The sequence below is a fragment of the Nicotiana tabacum genome, chromosome 14 (assembly GCF_000715075.1).
Source record: "Nicotiana tabacum cultivar K326 chromosome 14, ASM71507v2, whole genome shotgun sequence".
Taxonomy (NCBI): domain Eukaryota; kingdom Viridiplantae; phylum Streptophyta; class Magnoliopsida; order Solanales; family Solanaceae; genus Nicotiana; species Nicotiana tabacum.
In genome coordinates, this window is record NC_134093.1 from 20,159,879 (window position 1) to 20,179,431 (window position 19,553).

Genomic DNA, 19,553 nt, shown 5'->3' on the forward strand with positions numbered 1-19,553 from the left:
CGAGGGTATGAAACCCCGAATTACATGTTATGTGATTAATGTTGAGGTGACGCATATGCTAGTTGACGGGCGTGTAGGTTTGTGACTCCGTTATTTCTATGGTATTGTGTAGTTACTTAATCTTACCTGTAACCATGAAATTTCTACGTATTCGAGCTATTGCGCCGTGATCCATGTTAGAAATCATGTATAGGCTACACGTTTATCTTGTTGGGACCCACTGAGGTCATTTCTGCTGTTGTGCTATCTTCTTTCATTGCATTACATGTTTAGTCATACGCATTCATATGCATATCATATCTCAGTCTCTGTTACCATTTATTGGTACATCACATCATTATTTTTTGGGCTGATTCTTCATGACATTGAGAGCCCAAGAGACTGGAGAGATTGATGACAGAGTGAGGCAGAGGGCCTGATTGTGAGAATATTGATACTATAGCACGTGAGTTGTCCGTGCAGTTATAGCGCTTGGGCTGAAGGAGCCCCTCCAGAGACTGTACACACGCCCAGTGAGTGCAAGTGTCGAGTGCTGAGTGCCGAGTGCCGAGTGATTGTGAGGATTGAGTGAATGTGAGGACTGGGCTCGGTAAAAGAGTTAGGTTTTCATTGATATATTTGAAAAGCGGAACTATTTTGTGGAACTATGAATAAGCTGAGCATTTTATCTTCGAGTTACTTCTCTTATTACTTGCTTTACGTTGTTATGAATTGTTGTTGGCTACCGGTGTTGGACCCGACCTTTGTTCCAGCTCGTCACTACTTTTAACCTAAGATTATGTTTGTTACTTATTTAGTACCTGGGCTCGGTTGTACTCACACTATACTTCTGCACTTTGTGTGCAGATGTTGGCTGATGATGTTGTTGTGTTCGATGGGAGCTGGATTTGAAGATGTACCCGCGTTCCGGTTGTAGCTGCCTCTTGTTCATGGTAGCCTTAGATTATTAAAAATCTATTTATGTACCTTTCGAACAGATGATGTATTTATTTCATACTAACTTTGTAAGTTCTAATCTTAGAAGCTCATGATTTGTACTATCAGTCCTTGGGAAATGTATAAGATTCAGATATTTTCTTTTATTTATAGTTTCATAAAATTTTACTAAAATTGGATAGATGTTAATTGACATACCTAGCGAGTTGGTTTAGGTTCTATCGCGACTAGTTAGATTTTGGGTCGTGACAATAATATATTATAAATTGGTCATGCACACACCGTAATTGGGCAACACAATTTCTTACAGCAATAACTATCACATATCAAAATAACTGCCATGGCTTCAGCAAAAGTTTTCTTGATTTTCCTTTTGGATGCATTAATCGCAACCCATGTTGCAGTTTCCCATCTTGTTTCAATACGTATAAGTGGGGTGGTATTTTGCAGCGTTAACGACACTTTAGATGTCATCAACGGACTCACCCCCCAAATATTTCTTAGTAAGTTTTTTATTTTGTACGTAGACCTATTATATATATATATATATATATATATATATATATATATATATATATATATATATATATACCAAAAGGGAACTCTCCCCAATCGAATAATAAATTAGCCCTATACATAGACTAAATCCTATGATAGATGTCGTAAGTGGCATTATTAGCCTATGATATATGAGTACATATACACTGTTAGATGATCCAAGAGAAAACTACAAGTAAACTTTCTTAAAATTTAGGCAGATTTCTTGATTTGAAGTCTAAGTGAAATAACACTGCATCTATTATTCCTTTCATAACAATGGGTGAGGATGGTATAAACATAGAGTAACTTAAGTCGAATGAATTCTACACTCGTATTCATAAGATGCATATGGCCCCATCATAAGAGGTTTCTGCTTGTTGAACTGTATGATCATTGCATCTAAAAGTCTAAAAAGTGTGAGATAATAACTTTTTATTTACATAATTAATTTTATTTTCAACATATCAGCTAAAATAAAAAGTTGATCTAATTGCGCAAATAATAATAATATCATTTAACTTTGCAGATATATCAGTGCAATTGCGGTGTGGAGCAAGAAATGTGGTATCAAGTACAATAACAAATGGATCAGAAGTATTTTCCTTGGTGGTAGATCCTCGTGTAAATACTTTGCCATTGCTATTGTCCAACTGCCATTTAGTAGTTTCAACTCCACTCTCAACATGTAAAGCGAGCTTACCATCTGTTGGGATTTTGGCGTCATCCTTGAACTTTGTAAATATCGGTATTGGATGTCGACGGTGTTGTTAGTGTCAGTTTAGGTCCTACTGGTTTTATACTTAATCTTAACCTCATTTTATAGTGAATGAGCTAGCCTGCTAGTGCTTAATTTGTACTACTACTATGCATTAGCTAGTTAACCTTCTTGGCTAGCTGTTTACTGCATGAATAAGGACTGTTGTTTCTACTAGTGAATAAAGTGCAAATAATATTCGCAAGTCTTATATTGGAGCCATATAATAGTATTGTGTGTGTTTTAATTTTATTTATAGCTTTGTCTTGTTTATTACCCCTTATTATTTTTTATTTCATACATGCGGCAATGACTCTAGAATGAGCTTTGACCTAACGGCTCTACATAATAAAGACAGATGAAATAAGAATGAAGGAATGTAAAAAGAGAATATAGTAAAAACGGGATAAGATAAAATTAAGGAAGAGACTGTAAGATGATAATGTTGATCAAACGATAAGATAATAAATACTAATAAAAATAACGAATAAAACAAAAATAATATCATATTCATAGTTATATAATGATGTGACCCAATAAAGTATTTGACAAGGTATAATACCCCAAATTGGGGTATCATGCTTGGTGGGATTAATGAGAAAGAAGATATATATTATTAGTTCTATCAATAATATCTCTAGGGAAGGGAAATTGAAAGTTTATCTCACGACCCAAATCCCAACCTCTCGTGATGGCGCCTATCAAATTACTAAGAAAGCCAAAAATCACATAATAACTACGCATTTTAAATTAAAAACATGATTTAATAGGTCCAATAGTGGAAAGTCTCGTAAATAACTGATAAAAACAACTGCAACTCTACTACAATAATCCCAAAATCCTAGTGTCACCGAGCGCATGAGCTACTAATGTCAACATAGTCTAAAACTCTAGTATAACTGTCTGAGAAGATAGAACAGTACTGAAATAAAATGAAATAAAGGAGAGTCAAGGTTTGCGGACGTCATCACAGCTACCTCGAGGTCTCCGAACATGTACTATCACCACTCAAGCAATCACCGCATCCAGATGTACCTGGATCTGCACACGAAGTGTAGAGTGTAGTATGAGTACAACTGACCCAATATACTCAATAAGTAACATGACTAACTTTGGGTTGAAAGTAGTGACGAGCTCGGAAAGTTACAGTCCGAATAAAAATGACGACAACACTAATATAACCAGATAATGACACTAATAACTCAGAGAAGTTCCATATTCAACTTGTACATAGTACGTAAATTTAGGCATGCTTTCAAGTTCAACAATTTAAGCTCAGCATTGATAAACTATGCCAAGTACAACTAGTATGAGAAATGTTACATCTCTATGCCTACATGTCAAATATGTATGTCAAATATGATGCATCATAGTTATAATCCCAGGTACATACACTCTAAGAGTACTCAATTTGTCTATCTCAAACTCGTACTCATCACGCATAATCACTCATCATTGTACGGTACCTGCGCTAACTGCTGATATGTCACACTCTAGAAAGACGAATCCTACCCAAGCACTAATATAAAGCCAATATGGCCTGCTGCGGCGTGCAACCCAATCTAATAATAATAAATAAGCTAATGATGCCTGTTGCGGCATGTAGGCTAATCCATAATAATAATAATAATAAATATAAATCCAATATGGCATGTTACGACATTCAACCCGATCCACAATATCACTCACAACACGGCTCTCAGGCCCCAACTCAGTCATCAATCTCTCCAGTCTCACGGGCTCACATATCTCATACCACTCAACCCAAACAATGATAACATGATATAATCGTAAATGATAACAGATACTGAGATATGTTATACAAATGAATGAATATGACTGAGTACATAGCCTAAACATGATTTCTAATATGATTCACAACTCAATTACTCTAACACGTAGGAATTGCAACTTAAGTAAATAACTCAATATCATAAATAACCTTAGTGGATCCCAACAGAATAAGCACATAGCCTAAATATGATTTCTAATATGATTCACAACTCAATTACTCTAACACGTAGGAATTACACGGATAGAAACAAGACTAGATAACTACACAGTATCGCAAAATCAACCCAATCATAATTATCACGGTGCACGCCCACACGTTGTCACGACCCTAATTTTCCTTTGTATGATATCGTGATAGAACCTAAGTATATACGACTAGGTAAGCCTAACCGTTAATGGACACTTGGCATAAATATTTAACAAAATACAAAAAACAAAGCTGAATATCTGATATAAACTTCCAAAATTAGAATCCACAACAATATACTCCCTAAGATCGGTAGAACTGAGTCATAATCGCTAGAGAGTGAAACTATAATATATTTTACTTCACTATCTGAAAGAAAATAAACAATAATTAAGGATAAGGGAAGGGGATTCTGAGGCTTGCAGACGCGGAGCAGGCATACCTTATGTAATGACTCAACCGGTCATGTTGAGTATTTTAGCCCTGATTCCCTATTTATTGATTACTCTATATTGTATTTTTGTTATGTGACTTTTTGGGGTAGTTGTTTTGATTTCGGGTGAGCTTCGGAGTAAAATGGGACACAGTCCCAAAGTTGGAAGTTTAAGTTGAAGGAATTGACCGTAGTTTGATTTTTGTGTAAACGACTCCAAAATAGAGTTTTGACGGTTCCAATAGCCCTGCATGGTGATTTTGGACTTAGGAGCATGTCTGCATATTTATTTGGAGGTCTGTAGGTCGTTTCGGCTTGAATTGGCAAAATTTAGAAAGTTGAAGGTTTGGAAGGTTGAGAAGTTTAACCATGAGTTGACTTTATTGATATCTGATTCCCAAAGTTGTAATAGGTCCGTCATATCATTTATCACTTGTGTGCAAAATTTTAAGTCAATCGGAGTTATTTTGGTATGACTCGACGTTAGTTTTGGAAGTCGGATTTTCATAGTTTTAATAAGTTTGAATTGGGTTGCGATTCATAGAATCGATATCATTTGATGTGAGTTTTGGCCTCGAATAGGTCCGTTATGTGTTATGGAACTTGTTGGTATATTCAGACTGGTTCTGAGGGTCCCGAGTATGAGTCAGATAGAAATTGGATCATTTTTGGACTTGATAGAATTGTTGAAGCTACTTGTTTTTTGTTCTGGTTTCCTTATATGCGTTCGTGAAGGTTCTCTCACGATCGCGTAGAGTCATCAGTGACTACTGGGATTTTTCTCTTCGCGTTCGCGAAGGTAAGGGAGCGATCGTGAAGTTTGTTGAGCTTGTTAATCGCTTACTTTTTGTTTCTCTTTAAAGATTTCAATTTTATTGTTTGGAATAGCTTCATATAGTTTGTACTTAAAGAGATCGAATGCAGTAAAAAGTTAAAATGCACGGAGGTTAAAAAATACGTAATATCCATTAATTAAGACAACCATGATTGTAAAGAGATCGTGCTAGAACCGCGTAATACGGGAATGTCTCATACCTTCTCCCGGGTTAACCGAACTCCTTACAGAGTCAAATTTTCTTGATTTGGGATTTAAAATAAATGATGACCGAAAACACCGTAATTAAATAATTTCGAGTGGAGATTCTTATAATATAAAAATAAATAATCTCATTTCAATAATGTCACTTTAATTGAAAAATTTTCTTTTCCATAAAAAAGAGGTGTGACAAAAGCCACCATGTGCAACCTCTCACACCTTTTTACTGGGCCATCTACTCCTCACATGCTCGTGCCATCTCAGCCTCATTTTTCACAACTTATCCTCCACGGGAGCTACCCCTACCTTGTCTCGAATATCTTCATTGATGATCGTTTCTCTTCTAGTATGCCCACACATCCACTTCAGCATTTCAAAAATGTCTAGAAATATTTGGGATTCTCTTATGGATGTAATATCTAATAGATCTTATAAAGTGTTTCATTTTTATAAACTTTAAATAATGGGTTGTTTGATAACTTTCTTATCAAGTGTTATTGAAATGCGTCAATCCTTTTGTTCTTCAATATTCATATGTCAAGATCTATTAAATTCATATATCGTTTTCAAATTTGAACTGGTATTTCGATAATTTAAAATTAAATAAAAAATAATTTAGGTATCATATTAATTTTTAAGTTTAATTATTAAATCTGGTTAACCTTGAAAGTGTATATTAAGAAAAAATTATTGTGAGATGTTAAAAAAATAACTATTATATGTTACTGAGAAAATTATCTCATTAATTTATTTTAATAGATCATATGTTTGTTAATTCTTATAATTTTTAATAGACATATATTTACTTATCAAAAATTTAATAATGTAAGATTGAAATAAAATTTATATAACAAAAAAAGACTGAAAAACCTGAAAAAGCCGAACTAAACAAAACCGATATAGTTGGTTTGATTTTAATAGAAATCGAATAAACCCGATCTATGTACACCCCTAACTAAATAGGAAGGTTTTCATTACTAAATTATACTTATATTCTCGAGGCCTTACAAATACTATAATGCTTGTGATGACGACTTTGTTCCCAACTCGATCTTTGTCACTATAACAAAAACAACTAATAATATCTCTCCTAGATTAATTCAAGAAATACAGCTATAGTGATAACTTTAAATCTATACCTTGCTATTACGGTTGAGTTGTAACTTGCAAGAATATTTCACTCTTTCTAGCGCTGTAAGTTCACGCCACTAACGCTTCAAGAAAATCCCTGTCACTGCCAAAAAGCCCTCTACTTTGTAGTGAATTTCTCTTCGTTATCTAAATTTAATTATTCACTTAGTATTTGTTACGTTAGGTTTCTCCCTTCTAGGTCCTGCACGTAACTAGACTTATGGGTTTGGCCCACTTTATTATTATATAGTAATTATTAAATAGTCATTTGACTAGACATCATTAATTGGACCATCAACCAAGTATTAGTTCTAGGTGCTTCATACCTATGTAAATGATAATAATAATTAAAAACATATATGTACATGCATATTAATACCTATGAAAATTAAATAAATTATAACTAACAAAATAACTTTAAAGTTCACTCTTAAGTTATCGGGTTATTACATGACCAAACACGATTTGTTTATCAAATAATTTCAAAAGAATTTGCCAAACATAAATTATTTTTCTCCAAAACTACTTATGAAATACTATGTTGATAAAATACTTTTCAAAGTAAGTAATTTTTAGAAGTAAAGGATGGGCTGCTATTGATTATTGAAGTTTGGAGCAATTGTATGTAGTTATAGCCAAGGTGACTACTGACATCTCATATAGAAATGAACAAGTAGATTAGGGCTTTTAAAATTTCAATATTTCATTTAAATATACACGGAATAGCATTATAATCCACTTTCATAACAAGTGGATTAGGAGTTTTGATATTTCAGCTGATGATTGAAACGACCCGACCGGTCGCTTTGAGTATTTTCACTTTGCTCGGTAGTTTACGGGCATGAGTAGCTCCGTATGATGTATTATGACTTGTGTGAATCGTCGAATTTTGGCTTTCAGGTTATTCAGAATTAATTTGGAAGAATGATTCTGAACTAGAAAACTTTAAATTGGAAGAGTTTACTCAGTTTGTCTTTTTAGTATTTGACCCTGGATTCGAGTTTTGATGGTTCCGTTAGCTCCGTTGGGTGAGTTTGGACTTAGGATCATGTCCGGATTGTGATTTGGAGACCCGTAGTTGAATTGGACTTGAAATGGTTAAAGTTAGATTTTTGGAATGTTTGACCGGGAGTGAATTTTTTGATATCGGATTCAGATTGTGGTTTCAGGAATTGGAATAGTTTCGTTATGTCATTTGGGACTAGTGTGCAAAATTTGAATTTATTCCGGGTTTATTTTCTATGTTTTGACACGAGTTGTGAAAGTTGAAAAGTTCAAAGTTCATCAAGTTTAAATTCAGGTGTGATTCATCGTTTCGATATTGTTATGTGTGTTTTGAGGCATCGCGTAGGTTCATATTATGTTATGTAACTTATTGGGATGTTTGGACGTGGTCCCGAGGGGCTCAGGCATGTTTTGGATTGATTTCAGTTTATTTTTCTTCATGTTTTCATTGCTGGTGTGTTCTGGTGTCTGGTCTCACATTTCTTCATCGCGATCGCGGAATGAGGAATGCGATCGCGTAAAGGAAAAATCTGAGGATGAGTGTTTCTTCTTCGTGTTCTCAAAAATTGGTCTGCGTTCGCATAGGTTACTGCAGATTGTATATCGCGTTCGCACATGCATTCACGCGTTCGCGTAGGGTTGAGCTGGGAGCTGGAGCTGGAGGCCTTTCTTCATCGCGTTCGCGTAGTTGGAACACCATTCGCGTAGTTCTGTCCAATGTTTGTATCCCGTTTGCGAGGCTTGTGCCGCGAATGCGTTGCGTATTTTGGTGGCATTATGTTTTTTGGTCATTGCAAATGCGATGGTTTTCCCGCGTTCGAGTAAGAGGGATGCCTGTGCAGATTATTAAGTACTCTATTTTGGGGGTATCAACCATTTTACATTTTTGGAGATATGGAGCTCGTATTGAGGCGATTCTTGAAGCAATTTTTACCGTGTGGACTGGGGTAAGTGTTCTCTACACATTTTTTATTTTATATCACAAAACTAGCTTCATTTTTGGCATTTCATTGAGAGTTCCAAAATAGAAATTGGGGGTTTTTGCCCAAGGTTTCATAATATGAATTTTCGAGTTTTGAACATCGATTTGGAGTCGGATTTGAGTGAAACTAGTGTGGCTGGACTCGTGATTGAATGGGTTGTCGGGTTTTATTAGTTTTGTCGGGTTCATAGGCATGGTCCCGGGTTGGACTTTTTGGTCGATTTTTGGGCTTTGATTAAAGATTCGACTTTTATCGAATGAGTTTGTTTCTTTTGGCATTATTTGATGTATTTGAGTTACTTTTGGCTAGTTTTGGGATGTTCGGAGGTCGGTACGAGCGAGATGGAATTTTTGGAGCATCGGTTGGCTTGCTCAGTATTGGAATTGGCTTGTAAGTGATACTTCTAAACTTGGTGTCGAGGGTATGAAACCCCGAATTACATGTTATGTGATTAGCGTTGAGGTGACGCACATGCTAGGTGATGGGCGTGTGGGCGTGCACTGTGTGGATTTATGAATCTATTTTTTTGTGGTGTTGTATAGTTACTTGATCTTACTTGTAACCATGAAATTTCTACGTACTCGAGTTGTTGAGCTGTGATCCATGTTAGAAACCATGTCTAGGCTACATGCTTATCCTGTTGGGACCCACTGAGATCATTTATTCTGTTGAGCTACCTGCTTTCATTTCAGTACATACTCATTCATACGCATTCATATGCATATCATATCTTAGTCTCTGTTACCATTTATTGATACATCGCATCATTATTTTTGGGCTGATTTTTTATGACATCGAGAGCCCGAGAGACTGGAGAGATTGATGACTGAGTGAGGCCGAGGGCGTGATTGTGAGGATATTAATACTATAGCACATGAGTTGTCTGTGCATTTATAACGCTTGGGCTGAACAGCCCCTACATAGTCTGTACACACCCATAGTGAGCGCAGGTACCTACTGAGTACGAGTGTCGAGTGTCTAGTGCTGAGTGCCGACTGCCGAGTGATTGAGAGAATTGAGTGATTGTGAGTACTGAGTGACTGTGAGTACTGAGTGGCTGTGAGGACTGAGTGACTAGGAGGATTGAGTAAATTGATACTCTGAGAGTATGCATATAGTTTTATCACTGAGTCGCATTGCATTTGGCATGCACACTTGGCATACTGGCATAGATACGCATTTTTCATCATGCTGTACGGTATTATGTCATTCATGAGTTCTCACACATATTGACATATGGGCATAGAAATGGATTTTGCACCTGCTATCTAGAAAGAAAATAAACATCTTATTTACTATTGAAAGGAATTTTGGAAAATATTACTGTTCCAAACTTACTCACATTTTGGCAAATTTTCGGTAAAAGACTTGGGGTTTCACTGATATATTTGAAAAGTAGAACTATTTTCTTGAACTATGAATAAGCTGAGCATTTTATCTCTGAGTTACTTCTCTTATCACTTGCTTTACGTTGTTATGAACTGTTGTTGGCTATTGGTGTTGGACCCGACATTTGTTCCAGCTCGTCACTACTTTCAACCTTAGGTTAGGTTTGTTACTTATTGAGTACGTAGGATCGGTTGTATTCATACTACACTTCTGCACCTTATGTGAATATGTTGGGTGCTGATGTTGTTGTGTTCAATGGGATCTGGATTTGAAGATGTACCTGCGTTTCGGTTGTAGTTGCCTCTTATTCATGGTAGCCTTAGATTATTAAAAATCGATTTATGTACCGTTAGAACTGATGATGTATTTATTTCATACCCGCTTTGTAAATTCTAATCATAGAAGCTCATGATTTGTACTACCAGTCATTGGAGAATGTATAAGATTCAGATATTTTCTTTTATTTATAGTTTCATAAAATTTTATTGAAATTGGATAGAGGTTAATTGGCTTACCTAGCGGGTTGGGTTAGGTGCTATCACGACTAGTTGGATTTTGGGTCATGACAAATTGGTATCAGATCTCTAGATTTATAGGTTCTACAAGTCATGAGCAAGTGTCTAGTAGAGTCTTGCAGATCGGTGTGATGACGTCCACACCCATCTTCGAGAGGCTACATGACATTTAGGATGTATTTCCCATCTTTCTTTCCTTATCGTGCGACATTGATTTAGCTTGAAGCGTAACTCTTTGAATTTCTTCTACGCATTCGTATGCGTATATGAGCACTCAGTATCAACTGTGCATCGACGGCTTGTGATTCCATGGATGAGGTGTGAGATGTGATTTCTATGTGCTGAAGGGCCAGTTTGGAGGACTTGAGGCTGGGTTTTTTATGGTAGCTTGATCACGTAGATTTCGTTTGTGTGAGCATGTGCTTTTGGACTTATAAATACGGTATTGTCTCTATTAGTGAAATTTGTGCCTCGATGAGTGGTTGGATGGACATATAACGAGTATGATGTGACTACGGGAAGTGTTCAGATTGTTCAAATGTGACGAGAGGAGTTTTCCTGAGATGTAAAAAGGACTATTGGGTGCTTGATCACTGTCTTGATTTGACGTATAATCTCGAGTTATGAGTGTGTTGAAGGATCATTCATGTTGTTTAATTGTAGAGTGAAGTAGATTTTCATGTCATGTTATGAGCTCAGACTCCTGAAGATTAAGTGATGGCATAGTAGTTGTGGCTGTGGAAGTGTATAGAGAGATGTCAGTTTAAGGCACAGCAGGTGGGTTATCTCTTGCGGGGTGTCGTGAGGTTGCGTGATCCCAATGTTGTTTTTGTATAGAGTTCTCCTTTATAGTGAATTATATGTGTTACAATTTGAGTCTGGACTGCTTGTGGAAGTTGGCTTGACTGTAACAAGCGTGAATGCGACATTTGAAGATAAGTTGAAGTATTAGATGGTTTGTGTTACATGAGCTTATGAAAGATTTAGTTGAATCTCACTGCAGTAATGGGGTATGGTTATTGTAAGCTATCAGATGTTTTATTCCATGGCTTTGAGCCAAGTGGTGGAGTTTGCTATCGACGAGTTGATTGCACGGTTATCTGTTGTATTGGTTTCGGTTTGAGGTATACTTGTGAATAAGTTATGACTTGTAGAGGGTGAGATCGAGGATGACTCGAGTAAAGGAATTTCTGGATACAGGTTGTATTATACTTTATGGGTATATGGGAATCATGGGATGATTGAGTTGTTATTCGTAAAAGAATATGTAGTACGCATGGAGTAGGGATTTACTCGGTTGCTTGGAGGTGTGGATTACTTCCTTGGGTGTTGTTGTGATAATGTGGCACGGGTCATTCGGCCTGTTTGATCAGTGCAATTGAAATTTGAATGGAGTGGATGACTCTCGAGGAGGTTCTAATGGATTCAAGTTATATATGTGGAAATTGAGAATTTTTCGGACTTGTATGTGGCTAGAATCTAAGATTTGCATTGGACGGTGTCAAGACTCACGGTATTTCTAAATCATTATAGATTATACTTTTCATTATCAGGTAGGTCAATCAAATGGCTTTAGATTCATAGAAGGCCTCTTCATAGTGGGTGTCTCAATTGTTGCACTTTTGGGGTGCTTAAGAGGCGATACAACAACTTTTAAGACTTAGGGCGGTGTGGTTTTGTATTAGGATCTCATGTGGTAAGTTTTGGTTCAGGATCGTGGTATTATGGCGAGGAGGAGTATCAATTTGAAGGTAATTCAGAAGGAACTCGGAGAAATAGGACAACTTGATAGTAGGTCGAATCATCACAATAATGGATATAATCAGATCTTTAGGTAATTATGAGGTGGCGAGTCTCTAAAGGTGTTTCGTGGTAATACTATTGGGTTTTGGTGACCTGCGTGGCTTGGTTGAGATAGAGGGATTCGGTTATGATAGTTTGGTTATGTGCAAATGGATTCCAAAGAGTTCTCAATGGTTTCTACCACGGTTTGAGGTGTATATTTCCTACTGGTGTGTGGAACATGTGGCGTATTGTGATTTTCTCTTGGATGGGATCTCATGGAAGGCTCGTGGCTAATTGAGTATGTAGTTTTCTTGTGACTCAAAGTTGATTATGAGATTCTTGTACTCTTCACATGATGGAATGATAGATGTGGTGTGTTGTGTGGCATCTGGAATTACATGTGCAAGGTCACGGGTCAGTTTTGAAGGGGAGGACATAAATTCTTAGGCAGCATGGAAGGTTTCAGATGACTAGGTGAATGATATTACCTCTTGGTATTGCCTAAGAAGGGCGCGCATTTCAGAAAGCGCGATGTGTTCTGATTTATGGATACTTCATTGGTATTGTGTCACTCTCCTAGTTGTCCGACTACTGATTTTCATATATTGCTATATGGTACGGATGAATTGGAGACGAATTCCTCATGGGATGATCGTGTATAAGAGATGTGTTAGATATTCAGGCGGTGGAGTTGGGATCACATATAGTGATTCGTGTGTTCTATGGATTTAGAGACCGGGAGTTCTCAGGAGCAGATTGTTTCATGGTTGTGGACTGTGAAAATGTGACCAAAGCTAGTCAGAGGATGGTATGTGTTATGGTTATTATGGTTAGGATATTGTGGACTTTTTTGGGGGTATTTATCTATTTGTGGATGACCAGAGTTGATTTGGAGCCTATTGGTAGGCCCAATTAGGATGAGTATTCTACATAGGGTCGGATTGGTGGACTCCGTACTACTACTGTTGAAGGATGATCCATTAGGTTGGAGTTGAGATTATTCATGTTCTGATATGCTCTATGAGTTACCATTTTATGCTATGAGGAGTTGTGATTCGTTGATTATATGCACACATAGTGCGGTTCTACTGGGGCCTTACATCGGAATTTGAGCGAGATAGGTATTTGGGTGATGCATGATTGATTGTGTATTAGTTATGTTCTTTCGGGCTTGTGTGGAATTGTGTCATTTGCTTCTCCATGGTTATGGTTATGCACCTTGGGTACTTGATGTCGAGTTTCACGCGGTTATTCATTTTGAACAGAGTGGCTTGAGGTATTTCATATGGACCAGTGTTTGAATGGGGTCACGCATTGCAGCGGAGTCATGTTGAGATATGAACCTTTGTGTTAGATTCATGTGTTATGGTTCTACGGTGTGTGATGGTTTTTAGCATTGCGTTGTGGCAGTATTTGTTGAGCTTGCGGGACGGTCCTCTCGTTTGAGTCATTTTTCCATGTTTGAGTACATTTGAATTGTTACATATTGGTGCACGGATTACACGGTTTGTGACTCTGGGTAGCATTGGTGTGGCATGTCAATAGAGTAGCTGGTATTTGGTAAGATGAGCTCGTCAGATCTAGGATGGGTACCATCAGATTTGATTGCGGTATATTTGGAAGGATAGTATCGGATGTCGGCTTAGAAATTGCTATAGTTATTGCCGAAAGAGTGGGGGCTCCGTGACGTGTTGATCTTATGAATGGCTATGAGTTATGCGTGTTTCTTTCATCGTCGGCAGTGTACGAAGGCTTTAAAACGATATTTTATTTGATATTAAGTTTATTTCCGATATTTGGTTGTTTTGAGCAGCTACTATGATCGGAAATTTTTCTACGAGTATGCGAGTGGTGTGGTGTGTCATGTGAATACATCTTGGGTTATGGATATGGCTTGATACAACTTTTTCAGACTTATACAGTGTGTAGATGCGAGATTTTGATCTTATAGAATATTCTGGATGTTGGAAATTGGATTCTAAGGCTCATAGGCTAGGTCGAATTAAGGAATTTCAGTTATGTTGTGTTATCATACCTATATAGGATAGGGTGACTTGGGATATCCCCGGGTATGTGCGTGGTAAGGTTACACAACGGTTTCGCGGCTTTGGAACTATTCTAGGAACATTCGAGGGTGAGCGTATGTTTAAGTGGGGGAGGATGTTTCGATCCAGACAGTCATTTTGAGCATTTGGACTTTTCTCGATAGTTTACGGGCATGTATAGCGCTGTATGATATATTATGACTTATGTGAATTGTCGATTTTGGCTTTCAGGTTATTCAAAATTTATTTGGAAGAATGATTCTCAACTAGAAAGCTTTATATTGGAAGAGTTGACCAAGTTTGATTTTTTAGCATTTGACCTCGGATTGGAGTTTTGATTGTTCTATTAGCTCCGTTGGGTGATTTTGCACTTTGGAGCGCATCCGGATTGTGATTTGGAGGTCTGTAGTTGAATTTGACTTGATATGGCAAAAGTTGGATTTTTGGAAAGTTTGACCTGGAGTGGACTTTTTGATATCAGATTCGGATTGTGATTCCAGGAATTGGAATAGTTTCGTTATGTCATTTGGGACTTGGGTGCAAAATTTTAGTTCATTATGGGTTGATTTGCTATGTTTCGGCACGAGTTATGGAAGTTGAAAAGTTCAAAGTTCATCAAGTTTGAATTGAGGTGCGATTCGTTGTTACGATACTGTTATGTATGTTTTTAGGCCTCAAGTAGGTTCGTATTATGTTATGGAACTTGTTGGAATGTTCGTACGTGGTCCCGAGGGGCTCGGCATTTTTTGAATTGATTTCGGGCTATTTTTCTTCATGTTTTCATTGCTGGTGTGTTTTGGTGTCTAGTGTCGCATTTCTTCACCGCGATCGCGGAGTGAGGTGGGAGTTATAACTGGAGGCCTTTCTTAATCGCGTTCGCATAGTTGGAACCGTGTTCGCGTAGCTCCGTCTCCTGTGTGTATCATGTTCGCGAGGCTTGTGCCGCGAAGGCGTAGAGTATTTTGGTGGCATTATGTTTTTTGGTCATCGCGAACACAATGGTTTTCCCGTGTTTGCGTAAGAGGGATGCCTCGGCAAATTATAAAGTACTTTATTTCGAGGGTTTCAGCTATTTTTACATTTTTGGAGTTGTGGAGCTCGGATTGAGGCGATTCTTGAAGAAATTTTCACAGTGTGAACTGGGGTTTGTGTTCTCTACTCATTTTTTATTTTATATCACGAATCTATCTTCATTTTCGGCATTTCATTGAGGGTTCCAAAAGAGAAATTGGGGGTTTTTGCCTAAGGTTTCATAATGTGAATTTTCGAGTTTTGAACATCGATTTGGAGACAGATTTAAGTGAAACTAGTATGTCTGGACTCGTGATTTAATGGGTTGTCGGATTTTATGATTTTTGTCGGGTTCCGAGGTGTGGTCCCGGGGTGGACTTTTTGGTCAATTTTTGGGCTTTGATTACAGATTCGACTTTTATCGATTGGGTTTGTTTCCTTTGGCATTATTTGATGTATTTGAGTTGCTTTTGGCTAGTTTTGGGCCGTTCGGAGGTCGGTACGAGCGAGATGACATTTTTGGAGCATCGCTTGGCTCGCTCGGTATTGGCATTGGTTTGTTCGAGGTAAGTAACACTTCTAAACTTGGTGTCGTGGGTATGAAACCCCGAATTACATGTTATGTGATTATTGTTGAGGTGATGCGGATGCTAGTTGACGGGCGTGTGGGTTTGTGACTCCGTTATTTCTATGGTACTGTGTAGTTACTTGATCTTACCTATAACTATGAAATTTCTACGTATTCGAGCTATTGATTCGTGATCCATGTTAGAAACCATGTCTAGGCTACATGCTTATCCTGTTGGGACCCACTGAGGTCATTTCTATTGTTGAGCTATCTGCTTTCATTGTATTACATACTCAGTCATAGGCATTCATATGCTTATCATATCTCAGTCTCTGTTACCATTTATTCATATATCACATCATTATTTTTGGGATGATTCTTCATGACATTGAGAGCCCAAGAGACTGGAGAGATTGATGACTGAGTAAAGCCGAGGACCTGATTGTGAGGATATTGATACTATAGCACATGAGTTGTCCGTGCAGTTAGAGTACTTGGGCTGAAGGACCCCCTCCAGAGTCTGTAGACACCCCTAGTGAGTGCAACTGCTGAGTGCCGAGTGCTGAGTGATTGTGAGGATGGAGTGACTGTGAGGACTGGGTAGCTGTGATGACTGAGTGACTGGGAGGATTTAGTGAATTGATACTCTGAGAGTATGCATATGGTTTTATCATTTTGTCGCATCGCATTCGGCATGCACACTTGACATACAGGCATAGAGAAGCATTTTTCCTCATGCTATACAGTATCATGTCATTCATGACTTCTCACACATATTGACTTACTCACATATTAAAATAACTGCCATGGCTTCAACAAAAGTTTTCTTGATTTTCCTTTTGGCTGCATTAATCGCAACCCCCGTTGTAGTTGCCCAACTTGGTTCAATACGTATAAGCGGGGTGGTATTTTGCAGCGTTAATGGCACTTTAGATGTCATCAACGGACTCACCCCCAAAATATTTCTTAGTAAGTTTTTTATTTTGTACGTAGACCTATTATATATATATATATATATATATACCAAAAGGGAACTCTCCCTAATTGAATAAAAAATTAGCCATATATACACACTAAATCCTATGATAGATATCGTAAGTGGTATTATTAGCCTATGATATATGAGTACATATACACTGTTAGATGATCCAAGAGAAAACTACAAGTAAACTTTCTTAAAATTTAGGCAGATTTCTTGATTTGAAGTCTAAGTGAAATAACACTGCATCTATTATTCCTTTCATAACAATGGGTGAGGATGGTATAAACATAGAGTAACTTAAGTCGAATGAATTCTACACTCGTAAGTCATAAGATGCATATGGCCCTACCCCATCATAAAACGTTTCTGCATGTTGAACTGTATGATCATTGCATCTAAAAGTTTAAAAAGTGTGAGATAATATCTTTTTATTTAGATAATTAATTTTATTTTCAACATGTCCACTAAAATGCAAAGTTGATCTAATTGCGTAAATAATATTAATATCATTTAACTTTGCAGATGCACCAGTGCAATTGCGGTGTGGAGCAAGAAATGTGATATCAAGTACCATAACAAATAGATCAGGAGTAATTTCCTTGGTGATGGATTCTCATGTAAATACTTTGCCATTGCTATTAATCAACTGCCTTTTAGTAGTTGCAACTCCACTTTCAACATGTAATGCGAGCTTACCATCTGTTGGGCTTTTGGCATCATCCTTGAACCTTGTAAATATCGGTATTGGCGGTGTCGGCGGTGTTATTAGTGTCAGTTTAGGTCCTATCGATTTTATACTTAATCTTAACCTCATTTTATAGTGAATGAGCTAGCCTGCTAGTGCTTAATTTGTACTACTACTATGCATTAGCTAGTTAACCTTCTTGGCCAGCTGCTTACTGCACGAATAAGGATTGTTGTTTCTACTCGTGAATAAAGTACAAATAATATTCGCAAGACTTATATTGGAGCCGTAATTGTGAAAAGATTGGAAGATCTGGCCAAAGCTCCAAGCCTACCCTACCCGAAAAAAAGTTTCAGCTATTGATGTAGCCTCTTGTCGATACTACTAGATAAGATACAGTTCTTGTACTACTTGATTGACTGGTAAGAAAGAGCTTCCAGTCGTCGGCATTCTATAAGCGACTTGACCGAGTAGAACATATTATGAGAGATGTTGAAGGGGGCTGGTTGCTCCGTCGACGAGTTTTTCTAGCATGAGTTCGTACTTGAGTTCAAGCTCCTACTTCGAAGTAAGCCTCGATCCAGTTCCCGTTCTTTTCCGGTGCACTCGCTTTATATCTCCGACACACAAGGAAGGACGCGGTGGGAAGGAAGCAGCCCTAGCCTCTGTCCGGCTGATCATTCTGCTGGCATCTCGCATTCACGCCCCTGTTTGACTGCCGCTCGGGGATGTAGTTGTAGATAGGTTCGACCTAACAGCTCTACATAGTAAGGACACATGAAATGAGAATGAAGGGACATAAAAAGAGAATATAGTAAAAGCGGGATAAGATAAAATTAAGGAAGAGACAGTAATATGATAATGCATATCAAACGATAAGATAATAAATACTAATAAAAATAACGAATAAAACAAAAATAATATCATATTCAAGGTTATATAATGATGGGACCCAATAAAGTATCTGACAAGGTATAATACCCCAAATTGGGGTATCATGCTTGGTGGGATTAATGAGAAATAAGATATTTATTATTAGTTCTATCAATGATATCTCTAGGAAAGGGAAAATGAAAGTTTATCTCATGATCCAAATCCGAACCTGTCGTGATGACGCCTATCAAATTACTAGAAAAACCAAAAATTACATAATAACTACGCATTTTAAATTAAAAACATGATTTAATAGGTCCAATAGTGGAATGTCTCATAAATAACTGATAAAAATAACTGCAACTCTACTACAATAATCCCAAAATACTAGTGTCACCAAGCACATGAGCTACTAATGTAAACATAGTCTAAAATTCTAGTATAACTGTCTGAGAAGATAGAACAATACTGAAATAAAATAAAATAAAGGAGAGTCAAGGTTTGCGGACATCATCACAGCAACCTCGAGGTCTCCGAACAGGTACTATCACCACTCAAGCAATCACCGCATCTAGATATACTTGGATCTGCACCCGAAGTGTAGAGTGTAGTATGAGTACAACCGACCCAATATACTCAATAAGTAACATGAGTAACTTTGGACTGAAAGCAGTGACGAGCTCAGAAAGATACTGTCCGAATACAAATGACGACAATACTAATATAACAAGATAATGACACTAATAACTCAGAGAAGTTTCGTATTCAACTTGTACATAGTACAGAAATTTAGGCATGCTTTCAAGTTCAACAATTTAAGCTCAGCATTGATAAAATATGCCAAGTACAACTAGTATGAGAAATGTTACATCTCTATGCCTACATGTCAAATATGTATGTG

General features: G+C 37.4%; 1 protein-coding gene and 1 pseudogene across 1 annotated transcript; both read left to right on the top strand.

Annotated features, from left to right (window-relative positions):
* The first annotated feature begins 1,237 nt into the window (after positions 1–1,237).
* On the top strand, positions 1,238–2,299 carry LOC142168839 (phylloplanin-like; annotated as a pseudogene).
* A 14,619-nt stretch (positions 2,300–16,918) lies between these two features.
* LOC107772302 (phylloplanin-like) lies at positions 16,919–17,915 on the top strand. The gene is made up of 2 exons (XM_075230365.1): positions 16,919–17,081; positions 17,617–17,915. Exons 1-2 carry the CDS (start codon positions 16,919–16,921, stop codon positions 17,913–17,915), a joined length of 462 nt encoding a protein of 153 aa, XP_075086466.1.
* The last annotated feature ends 1,638 nt before the right edge of the window (positions 17,916–19,553 follow it).

Bases quoted from the DNA above. Each gene is read 5' to 3' on its own strand.
- LOC107772302 (XM_075230365.1), top strand. From the start codon at position 16,919: ATGGCTTCAACAAAAGTTTTCTTGATTTTCCTTTTGGCTGCATTAATC. The intron at 17,082-17,616 runs GTAAGTTTTTTA...TTAACTTTGCAG, and splicing joins CACCCCCAAAATATTTCTTA to ATGCACCAGTGCAATTGCGG.